General features: G+C 58.9%; 8 protein-coding genes across 8 annotated transcripts; 4 read left to right on the top strand and 4 right to left on the bottom strand.

Annotated features, from left to right (window-relative positions):
- Positions 1 to 434: 434 nt before the first annotated feature.
- On the top strand, positions 435 to 3,260 carry D7B24_002028 (uncharacterized protein; the record flags this gene model as incomplete). Its single annotated transcript, XM_028636244.1, has 1 exon — positions 435 to 3,260. The coding sequence occupies one exon, from the start codon at positions 435 to 437 to the stop codon at positions 3,258 to 3,260; it is 2,826 nt and encodes a 941-aa protein (XP_028491484.1).
- Positions 3,261 to 3,955: 695 nt separating this feature from the next.
- D7B24_002027 (uncharacterized protein) lies at positions 3,956 to 5,089 on the bottom strand (the record flags this gene model as incomplete). Its single annotated transcript, XM_028636243.1, has 1 exon — positions 3,956 to 5,089. The coding sequence occupies one exon, from the start codon at positions 5,087 to 5,089 to the stop codon at positions 3,956 to 3,958; it is 1,134 nt and encodes a 377-aa protein (XP_028491483.1).
- Positions 5,090 to 5,175: 86 nt separating this feature from the next.
- D7B24_002026 (uncharacterized protein) lies at positions 5,176 to 5,866 on the bottom strand (the record flags this gene model as incomplete). Its single annotated transcript, XM_028636242.1, has 2 exons — positions 5,176 to 5,434; positions 5,832 to 5,866. 2 exons carry the CDS (start codon positions 5,864 to 5,866, stop codon positions 5,176 to 5,178), a joined length of 294 nt encoding a protein of 97 aa, XP_028491482.1.
- Positions 5,867 to 10,061: 4,195 nt separating this feature from the next.
- D7B24_002025 (uncharacterized protein) lies at positions 10,062 to 11,219 on the bottom strand (the record flags this gene model as incomplete). The annotated part of the gene is made up of 2 exons (XM_028636241.1): positions 10,062 to 10,465; positions 10,526 to 11,219. The coding sequence occupies 2 exons, from the start codon at positions 11,217 to 11,219 to the stop codon at positions 10,062 to 10,064; spliced, it is 1,098 nt and encodes a 365-aa protein (XP_028491481.1).
- Positions 11,220 to 12,412: 1,193 nt separating this feature from the next.
- D7B24_002024 (uncharacterized protein) lies at positions 12,413 to 13,257 on the top strand (the record flags this gene model as incomplete). Its single annotated transcript, XM_028636240.1, has 4 exons — positions 12,413 to 12,427; positions 12,558 to 12,669; positions 12,773 to 13,073; positions 13,173 to 13,257. 4 exons carry the CDS (start codon positions 12,413 to 12,415, stop codon positions 13,255 to 13,257), a joined length of 513 nt encoding a protein of 170 aa, XP_028491480.1.
- Positions 13,258 to 13,711: 454 nt separating this feature from the next.
- Positions 13,712 to 15,133, bottom strand: D7B24_002023 (uncharacterized protein; the record flags this gene model as incomplete). The annotated part of the gene is made up of 2 exons (XM_028636239.1): positions 13,712 to 14,971; positions 15,059 to 15,133. 2 exons carry the CDS (start codon positions 15,131 to 15,133, stop codon positions 13,712 to 13,714), a joined length of 1,335 nt encoding a protein of 444 aa, XP_028491479.1.
- Positions 15,134 to 17,042: 1,909 nt separating this feature from the next.
- D7B24_002022 (uncharacterized protein) lies at positions 17,043 to 19,065 on the top strand (the record flags this gene model as incomplete). The annotated part of the gene is made up of 2 exons (XM_028636238.1): positions 17,043 to 17,132; positions 17,209 to 19,065. 2 exons carry the CDS (start codon positions 17,043 to 17,045, stop codon positions 19,063 to 19,065), a joined length of 1,947 nt encoding a protein of 648 aa, XP_028491478.1.
- A 420-nt stretch (positions 19,066 to 19,485) lies between these two features.
- Positions 19,486 to 20,023, top strand: D7B24_002021 (uncharacterized protein; the record flags this gene model as incomplete). Its single annotated transcript, XM_028636237.1, has 3 exons — positions 19,486 to 19,522; positions 19,596 to 19,688; positions 19,827 to 20,023. 3 exons carry the CDS (start codon positions 19,486 to 19,488, stop codon positions 20,021 to 20,023), a joined length of 327 nt encoding a protein of 108 aa, XP_028491477.1.
- Positions 20,024 to 20,476: the final 453 nt, after the last annotated feature.

The raw sequence follows: 20,476 nt of genomic DNA, 5'->3' as shown, positions 1-20,476 counted from the left end.
AGTGGAAAGCATGTTGTCGAAGCTGTAGATGAGTCTGGTGCCCCCTCTGGCTCTGAGAAGCAGGGATGGGCTGTATGCAGATGTGCACGTTCAGGGGGGGGGGGGTTACGTAGGGCGCCTGAAAACTGCCCGAGCAAGCTTTGGAGGGAGCGCCGACGCGTGCAACCTCTTTCCACCTTCCTTCCCTTCCACACACACACACACACACACATACGCAGCTCCCCACCAACCGAACCAAACCCTTTCCCACTCCTCAACACCACACGCCCAACCCTTTCGATCATCCCCGAATACTACGACGACGCCTTGAAAGACATCCCGGCGAGCCGCCCTCGCTCGCTACACACCTCACAACAGACATGTACCGATAAACCCATCGCCCCCTTCCTCACCAAGAAGAACCAACCGACCCCCTCCCTCGGGGTCCCAGCACCATGGACGCTCCCAAGACAGCCGCCCCTCGCGCCCCCATGGTCGACTACGACTCCGACTCGGGCTCCGACGCGACGAGCGCCAGCGACGAGGCCACGCCGACGACCTCGACGGCCGCCACGCCCGTCGAGTGGCTCGCCACAGGCCGCGCCAAGCGCTCGACGGCCGGCAACCGGATGAAGTCGATGCTGGCCCACGAAGACCCGGACTCGGATCTCGAGCTGCTCTTCGCCGAGGACGACGACGACGCCGGCTTCACCGACGTCGAGGACGGCGGGTCCGACGTGCACATGGACTCGTCGTCCGACTCGGAGGACGACGCACCGCCAAACGGCGCCGCCGCCGCCGACCAAGACCTCGCCGGCGAGCAGGAGCTCGAGAGGCAGGCCAAGGAGCACCGCGCCGCCCAGCGGCGGAAGCGCAAGGCCAACGACGCCATACCCGCCAAGTTTCGCAAAAAGGTCCGCATCCGCAGCGACAGGCCGCCTGCCGTGGACTCGACGACGACGACGGCGGGCGCCTCGGCGAGCCCGGCGGTGGCGGCTCCGCGGCCCAAGAAAAAGTCGGAGCGCACGAGCTGGCTGCCCACTATGACGGACATGCCGACGCGCGCGTCGGCGCGGCAGACGACGGTGCTCAGCAAGGAGCAGCTGCACAACCAGATGGTCGAGAGGGAGGCGAAGCGGCTGAAGCAGGTGGCCGCCATGGAGAAGAAGGCCAAGAGGCTCGCGGCGCTGAAGAAACCCCCCATGACCCAGGCGGAGCGCCTCGCCGAGGCGGCCCTCGTCGAGAAGAGAAACGCAAAGAGCCTGAACCGCTGGGAGGAGGCCGAGAAGGCGAGGGAGGCCGAGCGCGCGGCCAAGCTGGCGGCCCTCAACAACCGCACCCTCCAGGGGCCCGTCATCACGTTCTGGAGCGGCATGGGCGAGTGGGAGGGCGACGCGAACGGCGGCAAGACGGTCACCATGGAGGAGAAGCAGCCTCGGAAGAAGAGAGAGAAAAAGGAGAAGCCGGAGAAGGGCAAGGCCAAGGCTGACAAGAAGGGAGGTGCCGCACCCGAGACGGACGCCGCGACACCCGCCCTGGGGGGCACGCCAGCGACAGCACCGGCAACAGGTACGGGGACGGAGGCCAAGCCAGGAGTCGACTCGATGCTGTCGACACCAGCAACAACATCGCCAAACACGCCCATCTCGGCGGTGGACCCGGGGCTGGCGAAACTACCTGAGAGCTCTATGCCTCCACTCAAAGTAGAAGATGCACCGAGCCCGGCACCGCCGTCAGCTGCGCCTGAACAACCATCTCTGACCCTCGAGCCGGCACCAGCGGCACTGGCACCGCCAGCACCGGCACCAGCAGCACCGCCTACGGATCCTGAGCCCGGACCTGTGGCCCCTCCGACCATCTCACCATCGCCACAGGGCCCCTCTCCTCTGGCTCTTCCCGCCCCTCCTCCTCCTCCTCCTGCCGCCGCTGCTGCTGCTCCTCTTTCTGCTCCCGCTGTAGTTTCTCCTCTTACTCCTCCTGCACCACCACAATCTGGTCTCAAGGCCCCCGTTCTCGCGCCGCCTGTCCTGGCACCACCTCTCGGTGGCATCCATCTCAGCAGCTCCGGTATGAACCCCAGATCAAACGTGCTCGCTCCGCCAAACACAACACAAAGGCCATCGCCCCTGTCCCTGCCACCAACAACGCCAGGCCAGTCGTCACACAACTCCATGCCGGCAGTCTCTCAAGCGGGACAGCTCCCGTCTAAGCCGCCTCAGCAGATCCAACCCGCTCCGGCTCCTTCACAGACACAGCTGCAGCCATTGCAACCACTGGCACCTGCCGTCCAGCCTCCACCTCTCCAAACACAACTTGAGCCCCAACCCGGCAAAGGAGGCGTGCCCACGCAGCAACCTGCTGCCGCCTCCCAGACAAACGAAACCACACCGGCATCGTCAACCCTTCCTACACCGTCCGACCCTCACGCACCCCGAGCGTCGGCACAGCCAGCACCAGCGCCAGCAGCCCCCCAGAAGACGACCCGCCACGCCATCATCCTCCAGAACTTTGCCGAGCCCCTCATCGCCAACAAGGCCACCCAGTCACGCGTCCTCTTCGGCCCCCACCGCAAGCTCGCCAAGCTCGCCAAGCCCCCCGCCGCGCCGCTCTGCGCCATCACGAACCACCCGGCCCGCTACCGCGACCCGTACACCGGCCTGCCGTACTTCAACGCCTACGCATACCGCGAGATCCAGCGCCTGCGCCGCGGCGAGTACCGCTTCAGCGCCCTCGTCGGCGCCTGGGTCGGCAGCTGCACCTACGCCGCCAAGGGCGTGCCCGTCGCGTTTCTCGGCGGGCCGGAGGCGCGAGCCAAGGAGAAGGAGCTCGAGAAGGAGGCCGAAGAAAAGAAGAAGAAGCAGCAGCAGCAGATGGAGGAAGCGGAGGCCAAGGAAAAGGAGAAGCTCAGAGAGGCAGAGGAAGCAGAGCAAAGGCAGAGACAGCAGCAGCAGCAGCAGCAGGAGCAGAGCGAGGCAGCAGAACAGGTCCGTCCAGCAACGACGGGCGAGAGGCACCCAGACGGCGCCGTCGTCGCTGTCGCCGAGGCCGAGAACGCTGCACCACAGACGACGGACGGGATGGACGTCGACGTGCCCGCCCCGGTCCCAGCCGCCCGGCCACAGCAGCAGCCGCAACAGCTCGCTGCCGGCACGGCGTCGACGGCGCCGCCCCCGTCCGCGCCGAGCGCGCCGTCCGCTGAGACCCCGGCTCCCGCTGCTGCCGTGCCCTCTGTGGCGCCTCCGCCTGCTGAGCAGGGCGCTCCGGCGCCTGCGGCGGTGTGACGCATCCTACGCGAGTGCGCGAGGCAGGGCGGAGAGGGCCGGGCATGTATTATGAATAATGGTAGAGTGGAACGGCGATGTACGGATAGTGTAAAGAATGTATGATACCATCGCCCATCTTTGTTGGGCCCTTGAGCAATCGCTGTAACATGACCACTCGATAGACACGAATGACATGGGCTTTGCCCTTTAATCAATCACCAGCAGATTCATGAAGGGGTACTAAATGGTTCGTACAGTCATAGGACAGTATAAACGTTTGTCGTTTTACATCAATCTTAGGCTTCCATTGGTTGACCATTTCCTCATATATGGTGCGTATCTAGCTGGCGATTGCCAATCTTATCCCTCCACCTGGTCAGACTCCTCCCGGGAGCCATTCAAGTGATCACCTCTACAGGAAGACAGCCTCAAATACGTACATCTTTCTTGCGGAGTCGTCGCGCAGAACCGATTCTCGTGGTTCCTCCCAGCCTCAGGCGTGAAACCTCACCCAAAGCTTAGCCTCGAAGTCATCTTGGTCGTCCTTGTATCGATCGTCATCATGACTTGTGGCGTTTTCTCACGCTCATATATACAACAGAGAAAACCTTCTATATCCTCCAGAGTTGGTTCTTCAGAGAGGTCTTGGACATGAAAGGAAATTGGGGTATCATTGAGGACGTAGGAAATATGGCTGAGTGTGTAGGAGTAGCCTAGACACGTCCGCCATGGATAATGTCGACCATCCAGTTCATTTCATTGACAAAGTCGTCAATGCCGTGGTCGCTGGGGCTTGCGAGTAGCGTATGGTCAGACCTTGCAATCAAAGCCGGCGATGCAATAGAGGCGTGGATGGTGCGTTGGTCATGCAGAGACTGCTTGCTGACATGGTCTGGTCCCTGTGGCAGGCTATAACTGGCAATAGGGGCTCGCGGCTGGTCCAAAGACGTATATGTCGAATCCAGCGCGCACAGAGGCTTACGGGAGGACTCGCTTTCATTCGACGAGAGCAACTCATCGTCGTCATCATTGGAGTCATACCATGAGGGCGGCTCATCATCTGGAGAGCGTAGCTCTTGGGAGACAATGCTGGAAGCGGAAGACATAGAGAACCGCGACTCCGACATGTCGAGTCCGAGAGTGGGACGGCTCTGGAGGTCCCGAGTTGGGGACGGCGCATGCGCAGCATCAACCTTGTCCGATGTGGAGTGGACATATTGTGTCAGCGTCATTTGGCTGCCATTCGTGACAGTAGGCATGCTGCTGTCGGAGTGGGATCGTTTGAAAGGTGGAGGCGATAGGCATGTTGCGTAGGGGTTGTTTTCAGACACGGCTGATGTGGCGAAGTTGAGGTCGTCTTCATTCTCTTCCACAATGTCTTCCGGTATCGACAGAGTCGGCCGCTCTTCCATAACGTCAGTCGGCACTGACGGTGCGGTTTCGTCGGCCAGGAAACGCTGAAGAGATTCGGGCGAAATGTCCCTGCTTCGGCTCCCTTGCGATGAGAGGAGACTTCTCTCATCATCCACGTAGACATCTGATGACATGGACCAATGCTCCTCGTTGCGATGACGATCACGTTCGCCGGTCCGGCTAGAGGACCGCCGGCCGAACAAACGCCGCCATGCGGGAGCCGTTGACATGGAGCGCAATGAGATACTTGAAGGTGTGAGAGGCGACGAGCCTAGGCGCGTCCTCATGCTGTCGGGCAGTGGAGGAGGAGCCTTCGGTGTGATGAACTTGTCGAGGGGGTTCATCGTCTTATAGTCGGTCATCTTGAGAGACGTGAGGGAGGCGCTGCGCTTGCGAAGAACTTGTTCCATAGGAACCTCGAGTGTGTTGACCATTTGCCCCGGAAGGTAGGGGCACTTGGTGGTTGAGGGCAAAGTCGTGTCATGGGTTTCCTGCGAACCATCGAGCTCATACTATGAATTTATAGATTAGCACCAAAAGATGAGATTGGTTCCTTGCGAACCCAACTCACATAGTAGTAATACTTGTGGCCCATCTTCAAACCGCCGTTTCGTTTCCGGCAGGCGCCGTTGTCATCGTCACAGACGATATCCTTGAAAGAGTAACACCCGCGCCATTGGCCACGGTCTCGTCGAATGTCACGCTCCATCAAGTAGGCTGTCGAGAAGTTGTCCCAAGAACCGAAAAGATGAACTGATTGAACTGTCGGATGCGTCTCGCTGGTAATGGTTAGCGAACCAGAACTTATGAAGCAGCGCGTCGTGTCTCGTGAGTGGCAGGCAAGTTCTCTCCCGAACAGCTACTCAACCGCAGGAAGCAGAACATCGTCTCAAACGTCAGCTGATGAGGCTGAAAATAAGCAATATCATCGCAGGGTCCAGCTGACAACACTTTCCAGCCAGCCCAAACAAAATTGGGCGACCGGTCGCGTTCGGCCACCCCGATGCAACGTCCAATTCGGGCAATGAAGCTTGGACCATACGTACAAGGCAGGAATTGGTGTAAGTGCAAGGAATGTATTCGATCAACGAATGTAAAGAATAAAAGTGCCAGCAAAGTACTTCACGAGACCGACAGAGAAAGGTAAAAAAAAGAATGCAAAGTGTCGAGACTCACAGCATGAAGGTAAAGAGAGTCGTGGTAGGGTCCATGGCGGGCAAAGGGGGCCTCGTCGAGAGGTGGCGGCCAGCAAGGTCTTATTGGGGGGCCGAGGCGCTTGCTATCCAGCGACAGGTGCAGATGCGGCAAGAGCGTAGTCACTGAAACGCAGAAAATCGTCCCATTCTGTTTGAGTAGACGCAGAGAAAAGGATAATGCTGCCGTGTGGGAATGCAGAGGCTGTGATGGCAGGAATCTTGGTCGACCAATGATTTCGGCGACCCAGTCGTGGAAGCGCCGTGATGTATGTCCGAGAGTCAAAGGCGACGCCTGACTGGTGGGCGCTTACGAAGGCGACGAAGGACCCCTGGACAATTTGACTGGGTAGGCGCTGTCGACCCCGAAACGGGCGATGGAGAAGATGATCCCCTGTGAATGATGGGCGTTTGGAAGAACAAGCCCGTCTGAAAGCTGTTGGTTCGTAATGCGTTCCAAAAGAGGTCGCGGCCGTGATGAAAGGTCGAGGGCGCGGGTGGGTTGCGTGTTAGTCCCGAGTACTCGGGAGCGAGGGTTGATGCAGGATGCCGGGAACAACAGATGGCTGATGCAGGCGACCTCAGATTGCCGGTTGTGATTTTGGTCTGATAAGTGAACGAGATGTCGGGTGCCACGGGGTATTTGGGTATTTTGAACCAGGTTTGTCCGGAACGCGGAGAGCTGAACCTGACATCGACCGCACCTTGTCAGATGCAGGCCGTCAACGAGACGAGATGAGATGGTGCTAAGGAGACGCTTTGGGCACCTTGGAGCGCTCGCAATCCCGGGTGGCCCCAGTTCGGAGAGGCTTGGGGGCGGTGGGAGCAGCTGTAGGCGATGCCGTGGGGGATGGCGTCCTTTTGGGCTGAGGGAACGTGATCCTCTATTGGCTGAAGGGGCACGTTTGGGAGTGTTAATGCATCCGCTAGGCCCGGCAAGGTGCGCCTTGACCAGGAGGTTTGGTGTTGAGGGCCGCCGGCGGTCCTTCAGTTTCCAGGGGTCAGAGGGGCTGATGAGGCGGGGCGTTCAGACCACACAAGCCGTGCCTAGTGGTGTTCGTGCTGTTGGAGGTAAATTACCAGGGATTTCTGTCGCGGGCTTCGGAGTTGTCGGTGCCTGAATCAACAAAAGAGCAAGTGCGTCGGATAAATAGAATGGAGCTGTTGGCGATTGGACCGGCGCCAATGCTGCTCCTTGCACCTTTCTGGTGATCGTCGACGTCGGGGAGCCGGTTGAGTCTGGTGTCGGTGGTACAGCAGTAGTCCCTGTATTACTTGTTTGGGAGGCTTGGATGCCACAGCAGCACTGGAAGCTGCGGCAGTCAGAGTGGATGATGCTAAACTTGGCAGCTGACTTGGCTGACGGCGAGTCCCTAGCTTGTGACGGAGCAAGGCGAGCAGAGTGGGATTGGGGTGCTTGTCAACCTTGGACGACTAATGACAGAGGGATGAATGTGGACGAGAGTCAGGGACTGTTGACTAGGACAGCGGGAAGTGGAGGAGAACAGGGAAAGAAAAGGTTGGGCAGACGACCATTCTTGATGAAGAGGGACAGATGGGATACCTAGTCAAGGCGGGCAGGAGGCAGCTTCCAAAACCACGATGACATGACCTTCCCTCAAACGGAAGGAAAGGCGGTGGGTGGCTGATCCAACATGGGAAACCACGATACAACAGCAGCAGTCGCGACTGGCTAACACGCACCAAAGGTAAATCGTGCCTGCCCAGCCCAGCCCAGCCGCCCCATGTCGAGCTGAGTGTTGCGTGATGCAACGAGCTCGAAGGCGGTCGCCCATCGAGCACTGCTTCAGTAGCGCAAGACGCCAGCCAGTATGGCAATCTCGCAGGGCCCCGCTTGCCCCCGAGCGACTGCCAAGAAGGAACAAGCAGCGTCTGCACCTCAGGGCCACTCATTGTCTCACGGCCGCCACGGTTCGGGGGAACACCCAATAGCTCCAGCGCCAAGCGGGGGGGCTTCGGTGGCAGATGACAGCCAGGGCGGGCCCCGCGACTTGTTGTTGGTGACTCGAGAAAGATGGGGACCCAGCACGCAAATTGGTAGCCCATGTAAGACGATTGGCCCGTCGCCGTTCGCGTCTCGATTTGGAGAATACCCAGTGGACGAAGCTACCGAGTCAGAGACGGAGATGAAAACAGGCGCGTTTCGTCATTGTGATGATGATGCGGTGGTATGCTTTCAGAAACCACGACGACTTGGTTCTGTGTTCTTGTCCTCCTACCCATCAATGCTGCGGTTGGAGGGCTGGGTCGAAGGCCATCACCATGGTCGCATCATGTATTGGCTTACTCGTGCATTCAGCTCGACCATAGCCCCTCTCGCAGCCTGCCATGTGGCAGCTGGTAACCACTCTTGACCAGACCAGCCAGTTTTCGGGTGGTACCTCGTCAATAGAAGCCATCTCGGACACCGCCAGCCGGGACCTCGATGCTGCACCCTTCTGGTTTGAGACCCCTGGCCCTCTGCATCCCACTTCGACCGAGTAACGGCCGTGAGGTCCGGCTGCATTGCAATTGAGAGGTAGCTGAATGCACCAACCGACCGTGCTCAAAAGAGTTTGTTGCGACGGCGAATTCAAAAGCATCCTCCGACTGTCAATCATACTCGACTCTTGCAACATGTCACTCTCCGGCAATGAAGCTTACGGTTGGAGCACACCATGATCGCTCGTCCCATCCTGTGATCCTCTACAATCCTCGCTCGCATCCTCCCCTAGCGCCGGCATCCGCAGCAGAAAAAATCCCCTGCCAAGCCCCCAGGATCACAAGCCCCCGGAACCCGGTAAATCCCTCTCTAGTCCGCCGCCTCCGATTATTTTTCCTCCTCGTCTCTGTTGTCAGCAATTCCGCCCTCACATCTCGCTTGACCTGATCCTCGCCGAGGCCCCGAGCACCTTTTGCTCCTCAAAGCGAACAAGGCCCCTATCCCCCAATCTCCCCATCAGAGAGTTCTGCCTCCTGCCACCAAAAGTCTGACCCTGAAGCGCGGTGCCGATCTCCCTTGCCAATGTACATGTATGTTGACGGGGCCTGCAGGACGGGCGCGGTGGATCAGGGGAGGGGAGGGGAGGGTTACCCCCCAGCCGAAACGTCGCGGTGCCGGGGCGCTCGGTGTGCGATGCGGCTCGTTGGAGCCCTTGTATTTTCGGTGATGCGTCAGGTTGTTGCACGGCTCTCGGCTGACGCTGTGTCGATTTGGGGTGTCCCAGGTTACCCGCCGTAGACTGTGGCTCCATGTCTCGGGGGCCGTGGTTTGGGAAGTAGTATTGCTTCTTGTGATGACAGGCTGGAGAAGCGGTGACGAGTAAATGGTCTCTTCTCGCAGCACTGTCCGATGGTGTGAGGGAGGGGGGGGGATAGGGGGCTTCCCTCCGTCTGATCTTTCAACACTTCGATGAGCTTGTCGCTTTTGACATTCTGCTCCCTCGTCACGGTGTATGCAGTGCTCTTCTGTTTCTACCTGGCGCAACTCAAGATCGTAGTATACCAAAGGCCTATTCTCACAAAGCCAGAGCGCAAGGCACGGTCAATTCAATCACAGACACAGCCTGCCGCGCCGAGTAGCACGATCGCGAGTTGGTCAAACTGAAAACTTCCATTATGTGTAGCGTGGTGAATCACAAACCCCCGAGTCGCCGATTTTCCCATTCCCAGGTTGCACGGGACACACTGTCTGACCGGACCTCGAATTAAGCCCCTACCGCCGTGAACACCGTCCCACCTCTTGTCACAGGAGGCCCCGCCGCACATGTCACCTTGCTTCATGTCGCCCGAAGAACAACGCGATCTAGGCCATACGAGTTGCCGAAAGTACGCGTCGAGATGAGCGTACCCCTCTCCGTTTTATGACCCGTCAGACGAGCTCGGATCGACGCAGGACCTCGAGCCGAAGCCTACTCTATTATCAAGACAACGCAAGGGGAGGTTTAAAACACCAAAGAAGAAGATCGGCTCGAAAAACAACAAGGAAAACGCCTGTCCATGCCCTACCCCTGAATGTGTTGTGTGTGTGTGTGTGTGCTGTGTATATTCGCAGCGCGGACCATCTTCATTGCGGCGGATCCAGCCATCCATCCAAACCGGTCTCGATCGAAAAAAAAAAGAAAAAAAAAAGGGGGGGGTACAGTCGAAGAGAAGGTTGTTACATATTACGTCGTGGAAGAAAAGAGGGTAAAGAGATATGACCATCAAAAGCTCATTTGGTCTTGGCGGCGGCGACTGCCTTCTCCTTTTCCAACAGGCGGTTCTGCCTGTTGCCCTTGTACCTGGTGTTCAGGAAGCGGTCCCAGAAGGTAAAGAAGGGTTGGGAGAAGTTGGTCTTAATGCCCCAAGTCTGGTGGTGGATGTCGTGGTAGGCAGCATTGTTACTCGTGATGTGCTGAATAGGGTCCCAGGGCAGGGCATAGCCGCAGTGGTCGTCGACCGTCTTGATCGTCGACAGGCAGAAGAAGAGCAGACCCTGTCTTTGGGTCATGAAGGTGACCTTGTAAGAGAGACCAGCGCCGAGGGTGTCGAGCAGGAAACCTTCGACGGGGTGGTTGTAGAGTGCGCCGTAGGCGTAAGGGACGTAGAGACGGTGGTGGCGCGAGTGGAAGGTAGCTGTGTCGCCAGGGGTTAATTGGGGGTCGAATCAAGTGAAATCACCATGTCACCACTTACTGTACATAAACTTATTGACGTGCATCAGGCGGTGCAGGAAGTACTGCCAGGTGTCAAGCAGAACGGTGCCAATGAAAATCTGGAGGGTCGGGATGATGGCCCAGTAGATAGCCTTGGCGACCAAAAGCTCCCACAGTGCAAAGGTGGGCACAGCGTTGACGCCGTCGATGGAGGGGCTCATGAGCGACGGGTAGTGACCGCCAGCAAGCGCGCCGGCGATCAAAGGGTGCGAGGCCGACATGTTCTTCGAGATGGTCGCAGCGTTGAGACCAAGGAAGCCGAGGAGCGCAGGAAGTCCGCGCTGGGCGAGGCGCACGCGCGTAGCCCACACAGCGACATCGTACTCCTCGCTACCAATCATCTGGGCGGCCTCGGTCGCGTCGAGGAAGAGGGCCATGCCGATTTGAATAAACTGTTGGACGACGACGTCACGGGCGACCTCGTAGCGGCTGACATGGTTGCGCTTGGTGATTTCCTCTGGCGTGTGTAGACGGTACTGCGGCCAAACGTCGTATGTGTCGATAATGTGGAAGAAGATGGAGAGGATCCAGTAGATGATGATAGGCAGGATGGGGAACATGTAGAAGTTCGGGATGCCGGGAACAATGTCTGGAATGGCCTTCTCCGTGTAGGAAGGAAGAGGTGGAAGGTCGTCGAACCAAGTCGCGTTGGTCGAGGCCATGACAGTGGCCATGGTCTCGTTCACCATCGCAGGCGTGTGGGATGACAATGGGTCGACTCAATTTCCAGGCTGACGAAGGGAGGCCAAGGCGAGATGGTCGGTGTGGCGGGGTAAAGGAAAGATCGCGAAAAAAGGGGCGGTGTTGTATTGTTTGTGATGATCGATAGCTGGGTGTAAAGGAGTGTCTGCAGTTGAAGCGGTCGCAAGGTCGAAAGTAGGGTCGTCGAACGGACGCAGGCGTGGAAAGATTGGAAGGGAAAGTCAAACGTGAGGTCGACGGACCTCTGAGGACGTGGAGCCGTGCAGGTGGCGAGTGGAGTCTCGGGAGCGACGGAGATGATCTCACTGTGAGGTGCAGCTGACTAAGTGTGTCCTGCAGCTGTTGACGTGGGCGATCACAGTTGGTGTCGAGTGCTGTACATATACACGACGAGGAGCAAAACGGATGTCGGATCAGTAGATGAGTGAGCTGGATGCTATGATTTCCGGGCGAATCGAACGATGTGCGTATGGTTCAAATAAATAAGTTCCTGACGAACTGGCCATGCACTCCGAAGCTTCATTGGTTTCCTGTTTCGGGACCAAGCCAGGCCGCATCATGCCACTGAAAACGTGCACCAAGCTCAGAGAGGCCTCTCTCCCTCCCTCTGCCTCTGCACTCGGATGTAGGCTCGCTCGGCTCGGTAGACTGAAGGTAACCTCCAACATGGAGCGCGGGCTCGCATTCGCACCTGTCCATTGGAGAAATGCTCATCTACGAGTACGACCTACAGCCTCGTCCGTCTGTCGCCAGCTGTTGGGCTGGCGAAGCTATCGATGAGCTCCTGGTTCTCCCCTTGCGTCGCCCCCTTTTCGGGCCCTTAACCTTTCCCACGCAAATGGAAAAGAAGAACTTTGTATAGCAGCCTCAGGCACAACATCCAAGCAGCAATGCAGAGGCACAGACCACCGCATGCCTCCAAAGCTGGACCACGGGCAGAAGAGGCTAGGCCACTCCTGGGCTTAGCGCCAAAAACCCCACCAACTCGCCGTCCAGTCTGGTGCCGCCCCTCCCACTTTCCAATTTTGCGCGAAGAAAGACTTATTAGATTCTTTTCTCACCCCGCCTGTACCTCTTCCCGCCCGAACTACAAACAAGGACATCCGTCTCCCTACGACTCTCTTTTACATCACCAACAATACAACACCCCCCTCAAACCGTCAACATGAAGATTTACAAGGTACGCCATGGAATCCCCCAGCATCTACCTCGGCCCCTCCTATGCCCCGCGCATGCGACGTAGGAAGAGGGGCAGAGAAGTGGGATAATTCAAACTGCAGAATCGCTGACCCCGCATCTCTCAACAACAGGACATCCTCACCGGTGACGAGCTCATCTCCGACTCGTACGACCTCAAGGAGATCGGCGGTGTCGTCTTCGAGGCCGACTGCGCCATGATCGAGCTCGGCGCCGTCAGCGTCAGTGCGTACTGACCCTCCCCGCGTCTGCTGACTGGAAATCCCCCCTCCAAGCAGCAACACCCCGCCACCCAAAGTTCCGTTCGCTAACGACGATCTCCTCTCAGACACTGGTGCCAACGCTTCCGCTGAGGAGGCCGAGGAGGCTCTCGATGACGACGTTGTGAAGGTCAACAACATTGTCAACTCTTTCCGCCTCCAGTCCACCTCCTTCGACAAGAAGGGCTACCTGTCCTACCTCAAGGGCTACATGAAGGCCGTCAAGGCCCACCTCCAGGAGACTGGTGCCTCTGCTGAGGAGATCACCAAGTTTGAGAAGGGCGCCCAGACCTACGTCAAGGAGACCCTCCTCCCCAACTTCAAGGACTGGGAGTTCTACACTGGCGAGTCCATGAACCCCGACGGAGCGTAAGTCTATCCAGCCCCTCCCTACGGCACCGCATGCCCTAGAAGAAAGGGGTACCGCCAAGAAGCAACGTCCCAGGCTAACCCACTCGCCTCTCTCAGCATCGTCCTGATGAACTACCGCGAGGACGGCGTCACCCCCTACATTGTCGTCTTCAAGCACGGCCTCAAGGAGGAGAAGGTGTAAATAGACTTTTTGTTCTGTCCCGCCGTCCCTCCCGCCAAATTCCTCCGGCAGAAGAAGAATCTTCATATCTCATAACGTAGTCCACGAAATTCCGCTTTTCGATAACGAGAAGAGCAAACTCTCACCATCATGGCGCCGCCTGGTCAATCACCAGTGATGAATCGCCCATCTGCCTTGGCATATACCTCATGAGACCCGTAGCAAAGCAAAAAAAAGTCGTGTCGGTGGCGTTTTGCCGCTGGTGCATAATTTCACAAATCTGAAATGCGCCTAATCCGTGATGATGAATGATGAACAGCGTGCAGCGATACCTTTCATCAGAATGTGGCTGTGTTGCTGGCATGATGCGCTCAAGGCCAGGAAAAGAAAATAACGCCTCTAATGCTAGGAACCGCACTCGCTACAGACTCTATGTTGAATAAATAGTACCCAGGGATAGACAATCAGAAACGCATCACCACTGAGGTCTCGTCGATAGGGGAACCGGCGGCGGCGGACCCCCGTCGTCCGCAGACGGCGACTGCTGCTGCTGCTGCGGAACCCCGGCTAGGGCAGGCTTCTTTTTCGGCGGCGGCGGCGGCGGCGGTTTCTTCTTCCCCGCGAGCCCCGGCGGCGGCAGCACCGCCGCCGACGACGACGAGACGGTCGACGCGGTTTCGGCCCGACCCTGCCCCTGGGTGACGCCCTCCTGCTGCGCGCCCACCTGCCCCGCGTACCCGCCCACGCGGTCGGCAATGCCATACTTTTGGTTGAGCGCGCCCGCCGTGCGGACGCCCGAGGCGACCTGGTCGCCGTGGCGCTGGCGAAAGTTGTTGAGGGTGCCGGCGGCGGAGCGCGCGTCCGCCATGCTGACGGAGGACGGATCCTTGTGGAAGTTGGACGCCGTGCGCAGGGCTGCCTGCTTCTGTGCCATGGTCGTGCCCTCGGCGGGCGGGAGGCTCGTGGCGCCGTAGCTGCCGGTGGGAACGCCGGCTGGCGAGGATGCGCCGAAGGAGGGCTTGTTGAGCTTGGAGAAGCGGTTCTGGAGCTCGCTCATGTGCGAGGCGGCGGGGGCCGGGGCGGGCGATGGCGCGGCGGCCGGTGCTGGGGCCGGGGCGGCTGGAGAGGAGGATCTGCCGATGCCAAAGGCCGGGACGGAGACGCCGGCTGCGCCGAGACGGTTCAGGGCGCCTTGGTTGAGGTAGCCGCCACCGCCGCTCGCCGCGTTAGCGGAGGCGCCGGTGGGCGCGGGGCTCTGGACGGGCGTCGAGGGGGCCGAGGGGGTGCGGGGTGGCAACCTCGGGGGCAGGCTCGGCGGCGGAGCCCTGGCGGCGGAGGCGGCGGCGGAGGGAGGGGTTGGGGGCGGCGCGATGCCCATGTTCTTCATTTTGGGGGGCGGCGGCAGATGGGACGTCGAGAGGCCGGTCGTGTCGACCCGGTAGGGCTTCGGAGGGGCCGGCGTGTCGTCCTCCTCCTCGGCGACGGCGCCATACTGCTGCTGCTGCTGCTGCTGCTGCTGAGTAGCATAGCGGTTGGAGTCGTTGTAGGACGGAGGTCCGCCGGCGGCGGAGGATGCTGTGCTCGTGCGGGAGATGGGCGGCGGCAGAGGCTGGTCTGCGGTGCGCTTGGGAGGAGGGGCAAAAGAGGCTGGATCTCGCAGGGAGGCGATGGGTCGAGAGACGTGATTGGCACGCTCTTCGTCCTTGTCCTTGTCACCTCTTCCCACGAGGCCTTTCTACGAGGGATGTCAGTGAAGCTGCGTGGTGGCGCATCGCGTGGCACAGTGGAGATTGTCGTGAGACAAGGACGGAATGCTACGCACCATCTGGCCCTTGAAGGTGGTGCCCTTCTTCTCGGGATGCCACCCGCCCTTGACGATGGAGCCAAAGTCGGGCATGTTGGCGAGGTGGACGACTTCTGACTTGTGGGTGGAAGCCGAGGAGCGATGGCGTGCAGGCGGGGTTTGGCGCCGTCTGTGGTTGCGTCTGTGGTTGCGGCAGCTGGGTTTGTGATCTGCCAGGCGAAAGGTCGGATCGCGGGGAAGTGCATCGAGTTCCTAGCACTGGGCTGTCAAGGCTGTCCCCTCCTCTGTACCTCCCCGAATGGTGGATGGATGCAAGTGGATGATGTGTCAGCGATCGCCGGCAAAGCCTAGGTACATGTACTTAGGTACCTAGGTAGGTAGATAGGTAGGTACCTGGAGAGGCCTGGCAGCTACCTACCTAGCAGCCTAAGGTAGGTAGGTAAGGTCTTGAGGTACCTAGTGGGCCATCCCACGTCGGCAGCTGTCAACGTCTTGGGGGCGGCCGATCACAGATCACAGGGGTCCACGGATCTCTCAGCGAGGTCGTCCCCTTAAGGTAGGTGCCCAGTACATGTTGGTGTGCGTTATCGTCTAGTCTTCAGGGGTCTCGGGTCGCTGCAGCCCAGCCCCGGCTGTGCTCCTCACGCGGCCGATGTACTGATACTTTCTCTCATCATCAGGAAGCTGCGAACAAGCATCCCATCCACGGTACATGTACCTCCTCCGCCCTGTTGGTTCTATTTGTGAGTTAAAGTTGAATCACGAGTGAGGCACAGCACCGTTTAGCAAACTCAGCTTCTGTAAGGTTTCTCGTGTTGTCGAAATGAGGTGCGAGAAAAAAACACCTCTCTCCTGCAGTCATCGCCCGACATTCTCACCCACTGCCAAGAGGAGAGGTCACGTCCTTATGTTGGTTGTTTGAGTGAGAGAGAGAAAGAGAGACCAAGGATATACGGCAACGGTGGGGCGCCCCGGAAGGGAAAGTCCGGCCTCGAGACGACAATACACTCCTGCATCGTCTCATTCTTCCACCATCTTGGCTGGCGTGCAAATTCTCCAGCATACTCCATGGCCAAGTCTGGTTCTTGTTCCGAAATCCGCCAACATGGCCTGCAAAGCCCATCTCTATTGCGTTGGCTGCAGGGATCTGGCTCCTCAGCCCTTGTCAGCCATCCCCTTGCTTTGGCGTCCGGCTCCCCCCCCCCCCCCCCCCCAAAAACCCGATCCGATCGACGAGGCGCGCAGACAAGAACCACAGGCACACCTAAAAACAGTCACCTGGCCTGGCCTCACTTTTACTTACATCGCTGAAGCTGGGCGCCAGGCGCAGGGCATAAGCCGCAGCCAATATCCATGGGGCTCGCCATCCCCCCTTGGATGTCTGTCGCCGTCTCGTGGCTGTCTCGCGCCCATGTCCACACCCACGCAGTCGAACCTCCAACCACATGTTGTCGTGGACAAGTATGATGGCTGAGACCAGCGCTGGCCCCCAGTGCCACGAGGCTTGACTGCCTCCTCGCCGCTTCTCTAGTTCTCTCCTTGGTGGCGTGCCCAGGAATGCCCAGCTTGCAAAGGTCCTGTGGAGAAGACGAGATCCATCATCCTGTTCAGGACGAGCCAATGCCTTGTGCCGCCAACAGGGCCAAGCTATTGTGCTGTGCCGCGTCCCAAGCGGGTAGGCAACTGTATTCTTCTCACTCTGCTTCGTCCATCCCGCCGTTCCCTTGTTTTCCCGTTTCTGCTTTAAGATGACGCTGCCTCCTTCAGAGCCGGCAATGCTTCGTGGCCAATCTATGTTCTCCTATCTCAACGCGCATCAGTGTCGTGCCCCCCTTCGTCTGACCACCTTGTCATCCGGACATCCGAGCCGTTTCGTCAGACACTTTTTTCAGGCACGTGTAGGACCTCTCACTGCCATCAGGTAGTTGAAGCCCGTGTAAGACGATTGTTCTTTTCTGTAATACAACTCCGTGGCTCGACATCGCCGAGCAACACCACCGCTATGCTCGCCAGCGCATCCCGGCGCACCTCTTACGGTGTCGTCAGCTTTCTGCTCTTGCTCTTCTTCACAGCCCTGGTCATTCAGTATAGGGTAGGCATTTTCATAGTTTGGTCGCAGAAGTCCGTTGCGACTTGACCGTCGTTCCTTTGTTAACATGGTGGTGTAGGTTATATCTCGTTCTTCCCTAGAATCTATGCTACACACCGCACAACCCACCGGAGCCGAGACCAAGACAACCGAAAAGCCCACAGAATCACCCTCAAGTAATTCCCAGGCCGGTCCGGGGGCGCGACCACACGTAACAAGCCTAGGCAGAATCTCCCGATTGCATTATCTCGTCCCGACGACGTTGGTCAAGCCGCCCGTGTGCGCCGTCGTGGCCTCAGCCCTCGTCAACCGCTTTCCGATTCCAGTGCTTGTCGGCTACAAGGCCACGGGCGACTTTGACGCCAAGGCGGCTCACATTGCAAAGCTGCGGGCCATTACTCGCTATCTTCATGGCCCCGCCGCCGGCGAGGACGATGATCTTGTCATTGTTGTCGACGGCTTCGACGTCCTCGCCCAGATCCCCGCCGAGGCCCTGATCCAGCGTTACTTTGAAGTCGCCGCCGCCGCCGATCAGAGATTAGCCGATCAGCGCGGCCTTACCGTCGAGGAAGTGCACTCCAAGGGCCTGCGCCAGACGGTCCTCTGGGGCACCGACAAGGGGTGCTTCCCCAGTAGCGGCAACGGCGACGAGAAGCAGCGCGACCCGCGCTGCTGGCTCGTCCCCTTTTCCACCTTACCCCGCTACGTCTGGGGCCCTGAAACGGGCACCGGCGGCCTGCCGTTCAGCGACTCGCGCTTCGTCAACTCAGGCACCGTTATCGGACCGCTGGGCGACCTGCGGACCCTGATCGATGCGACGCTGGCGCTCATCGAGGAGACGTTCGACCCGGAGTATAAGTACCACAACTCGGACCAGTACTACGTCTCGACGCTCTACGCGCGGCAGGAGTACCAGCGCGCCCTCGACCTCAACGATGGCGTCTTCCCCGGGGGGCGCGACGACTACACGTTTCCCGAGCCGCGGCGCGACGGCCACGACGTGACCGAGTACCACGCCTTCCTCGATACAGACTACGCCATCACGCAGACGCAATGCCACAACGAAAAGTTCATGCGCCGCCTTCGCTTCGCTAACCACGATCGCACCGCCACGGTCGAGAAGGCCGCCGGGGTCCTCGATGCCGGCTACACCATCCAGATGCCGGCGCCGCTCTACCGCGGCCTGCGCCGCCTCTTCGACGCCCTCCTCGATGACGAGCGGCCCGTCGACTCGGCCCGCGCCTGGATCGCTGGCCTCCGCCTCGGCACGAACACGGCCACGCGCCACATCTACGCCTTTTACCACAACACTTGCAGCAAGAAGGCCTTTGTCGACAAGTACTACGACTCGTGGTTCTTCCCCGTCCTACGGCCCCTGCTACGCGCCGCTGTCCGCGCCATCCAGGCTGACGAGCCCATACACCCGCGGCCCATTGATGGGCGGATCTGGGTTGTCGCGCACCGGTACCCGGAGAACGTGGAGCTCGAGGATGAGTTTGGTGGCGTTTTTACGGATGCCGTCGACGAGCCGTTTATTCCGTTGCAGAAGCTGTGCAGTGGCGAGGCGGCGCCGGTCATTGGGACGAAGAAGCCAGTAAAGAAGCCTGAAAAGGAGGCGGCCAAGCTGGAGGCCAAACCTGACATCAAGCCGGAGCTTAAGCCAGAATTGAAGCCGCAAGACAAGCCAGAAAGCAAGCCCGAGGAGAAGCCACAAGTCACGCCAGAGCAGAAGCCAGAAATGAAGCAGGAAGACAAACCGGTGGAGAAGCCAGAGGGCAAGCCAGAGGATCCTTCTGCAGGGAAACCTGATGATAAGCAGGAAAAGCCCAAGGAGAAACCAGAGGAGCAGCCCAAAGAAATGCCAGAAGGCAAGCCGGAAGAGAGGCCAGCAGAGAAGCCTGAAGAGAAGCCTAAGGAAGCCGGAGAACGAGCCTAAAGATGGTCGTGCAAAAGCGACGTGATATATATCTTGATGAGGAGTTTGGGGTTATGAATACACAATGGATTTGCAACGATGAGCAAGCTCAATGGCTGTTCGTGGTGTTTTTAATTCAATGCTGTGATCGTCGTCCTCGATAAAGACATATCTATTACTCACATGCTTCCATTCTGAACGACTTGAAATACCAATTTTCGGCCCGTTTCTCGCTCCTCGTTCGCATGACGGTCAAGTTTCGGCACGTCATCGCCAGGTCGAAAGTCCGGCCCCACTCGGACCTTTCACTCATTTCTTTTCGCTTATCTCAGCAGATCACGACCTCGACGACTCGAAAGCTGTCAACCCCCGAGCTCAACCTTGTATGCTCATTCTACCTCCCTTGCCATCCATCTCACACGCAGCGCAAACGTCACAGTCATGGCTGAGCACCCCGCATTCACATTGGCTGGCCTGTGTAAGTCCCAACGCTCCGAACAGCCCCTCCCATTCCCAGGTCAAATGCTCACGTGTACCCGCTCGCCCAACAGTGGCCGCCGGCGGCACCTTCGGTTTCGTCCGTACGCGTTCCAAGCCGTCTCTCATCGCAGGCCTGACTCTCGGCACGAGCTTTGCCTTTGCAGGTCAGTCCTCTCCCCCTCTGGGCCTCTGGGTGGGGGGCGTGGCCCGTATTCCCAGGCCGTGCTGCGAATCTCGTCTCGCTCCGCCTGCTCAATGCGCCACGAGGCACTGAGCTCTAGCTTACCACTCTCTGTGTGCAGGATACCTCCTGAAGAAGAACAAGGACTACGGCGCCGAGCTCGCCCTCGGCAGCAGCGTCGTCCTGCTGGGCGCCGGCGCCCAGCGGCTCATCGCCACGCAGGCAAAGTCCCGTCCGGCCCTCGGCCTGACCGTCGCCGGCGCGCTGTCGACGTTTTACTACCAGAAGAAGTTTAGGGAGTTCCGCTTCGGCGTGTGAGCTCTTGTCGTTGTGTCTGTGTTTCCTGGGCGGGTGTTGAGCCCGTCTTGTGTATTCTACCGAGGGAGCTGAGACGCCTTTGTAACAACAACAGATAGATGTACACTTGCTTGCAATTTGAAATGTGCGTCACGTCATGTTCCGGTTGCTTTTGGCCGAGGCCCTGAGCCTGGTGGTGGGAGTGTTACCTCGTGCGCATGTCATGTTGTGGGTGTCTGCCATCCTATCCATGTTGAACTTGGCAGCTCGAGCCGGAGGGCGTTCCGATTGACGCTGTCTCCTTTATTGGCAGGAAAGATGGAGGCAGGGTGAAGATTAGTGTTAGAAGTGTCAGTCATAGTCATGAGCTCATGCTCAATCGTTCAGCCTCGAGGGGAGTCGGGCTGATGCTAGCGTTCATGTGACTCCGAAGCCGCACAGTTAAGGTTAGTAAATCGAGGGGCGCATCCACTG

Source organism: Verticillium nonalfalfae (assembly GCF_003724135.2).
Source record: "Verticillium nonalfalfae strain VnAa140/NRRL 66861 chromosome Unknown scaffold_146, whole genome shotgun sequence".
Taxonomy (NCBI): domain Eukaryota; kingdom Fungi; phylum Ascomycota; class Sordariomycetes; order Glomerellales; family Plectosphaerellaceae; genus Verticillium; species Verticillium nonalfalfae.
Note: the sequence above shows the minus strand (reverse complement) of the source record. Positions and strands in the feature narration are given on the sequence as shown.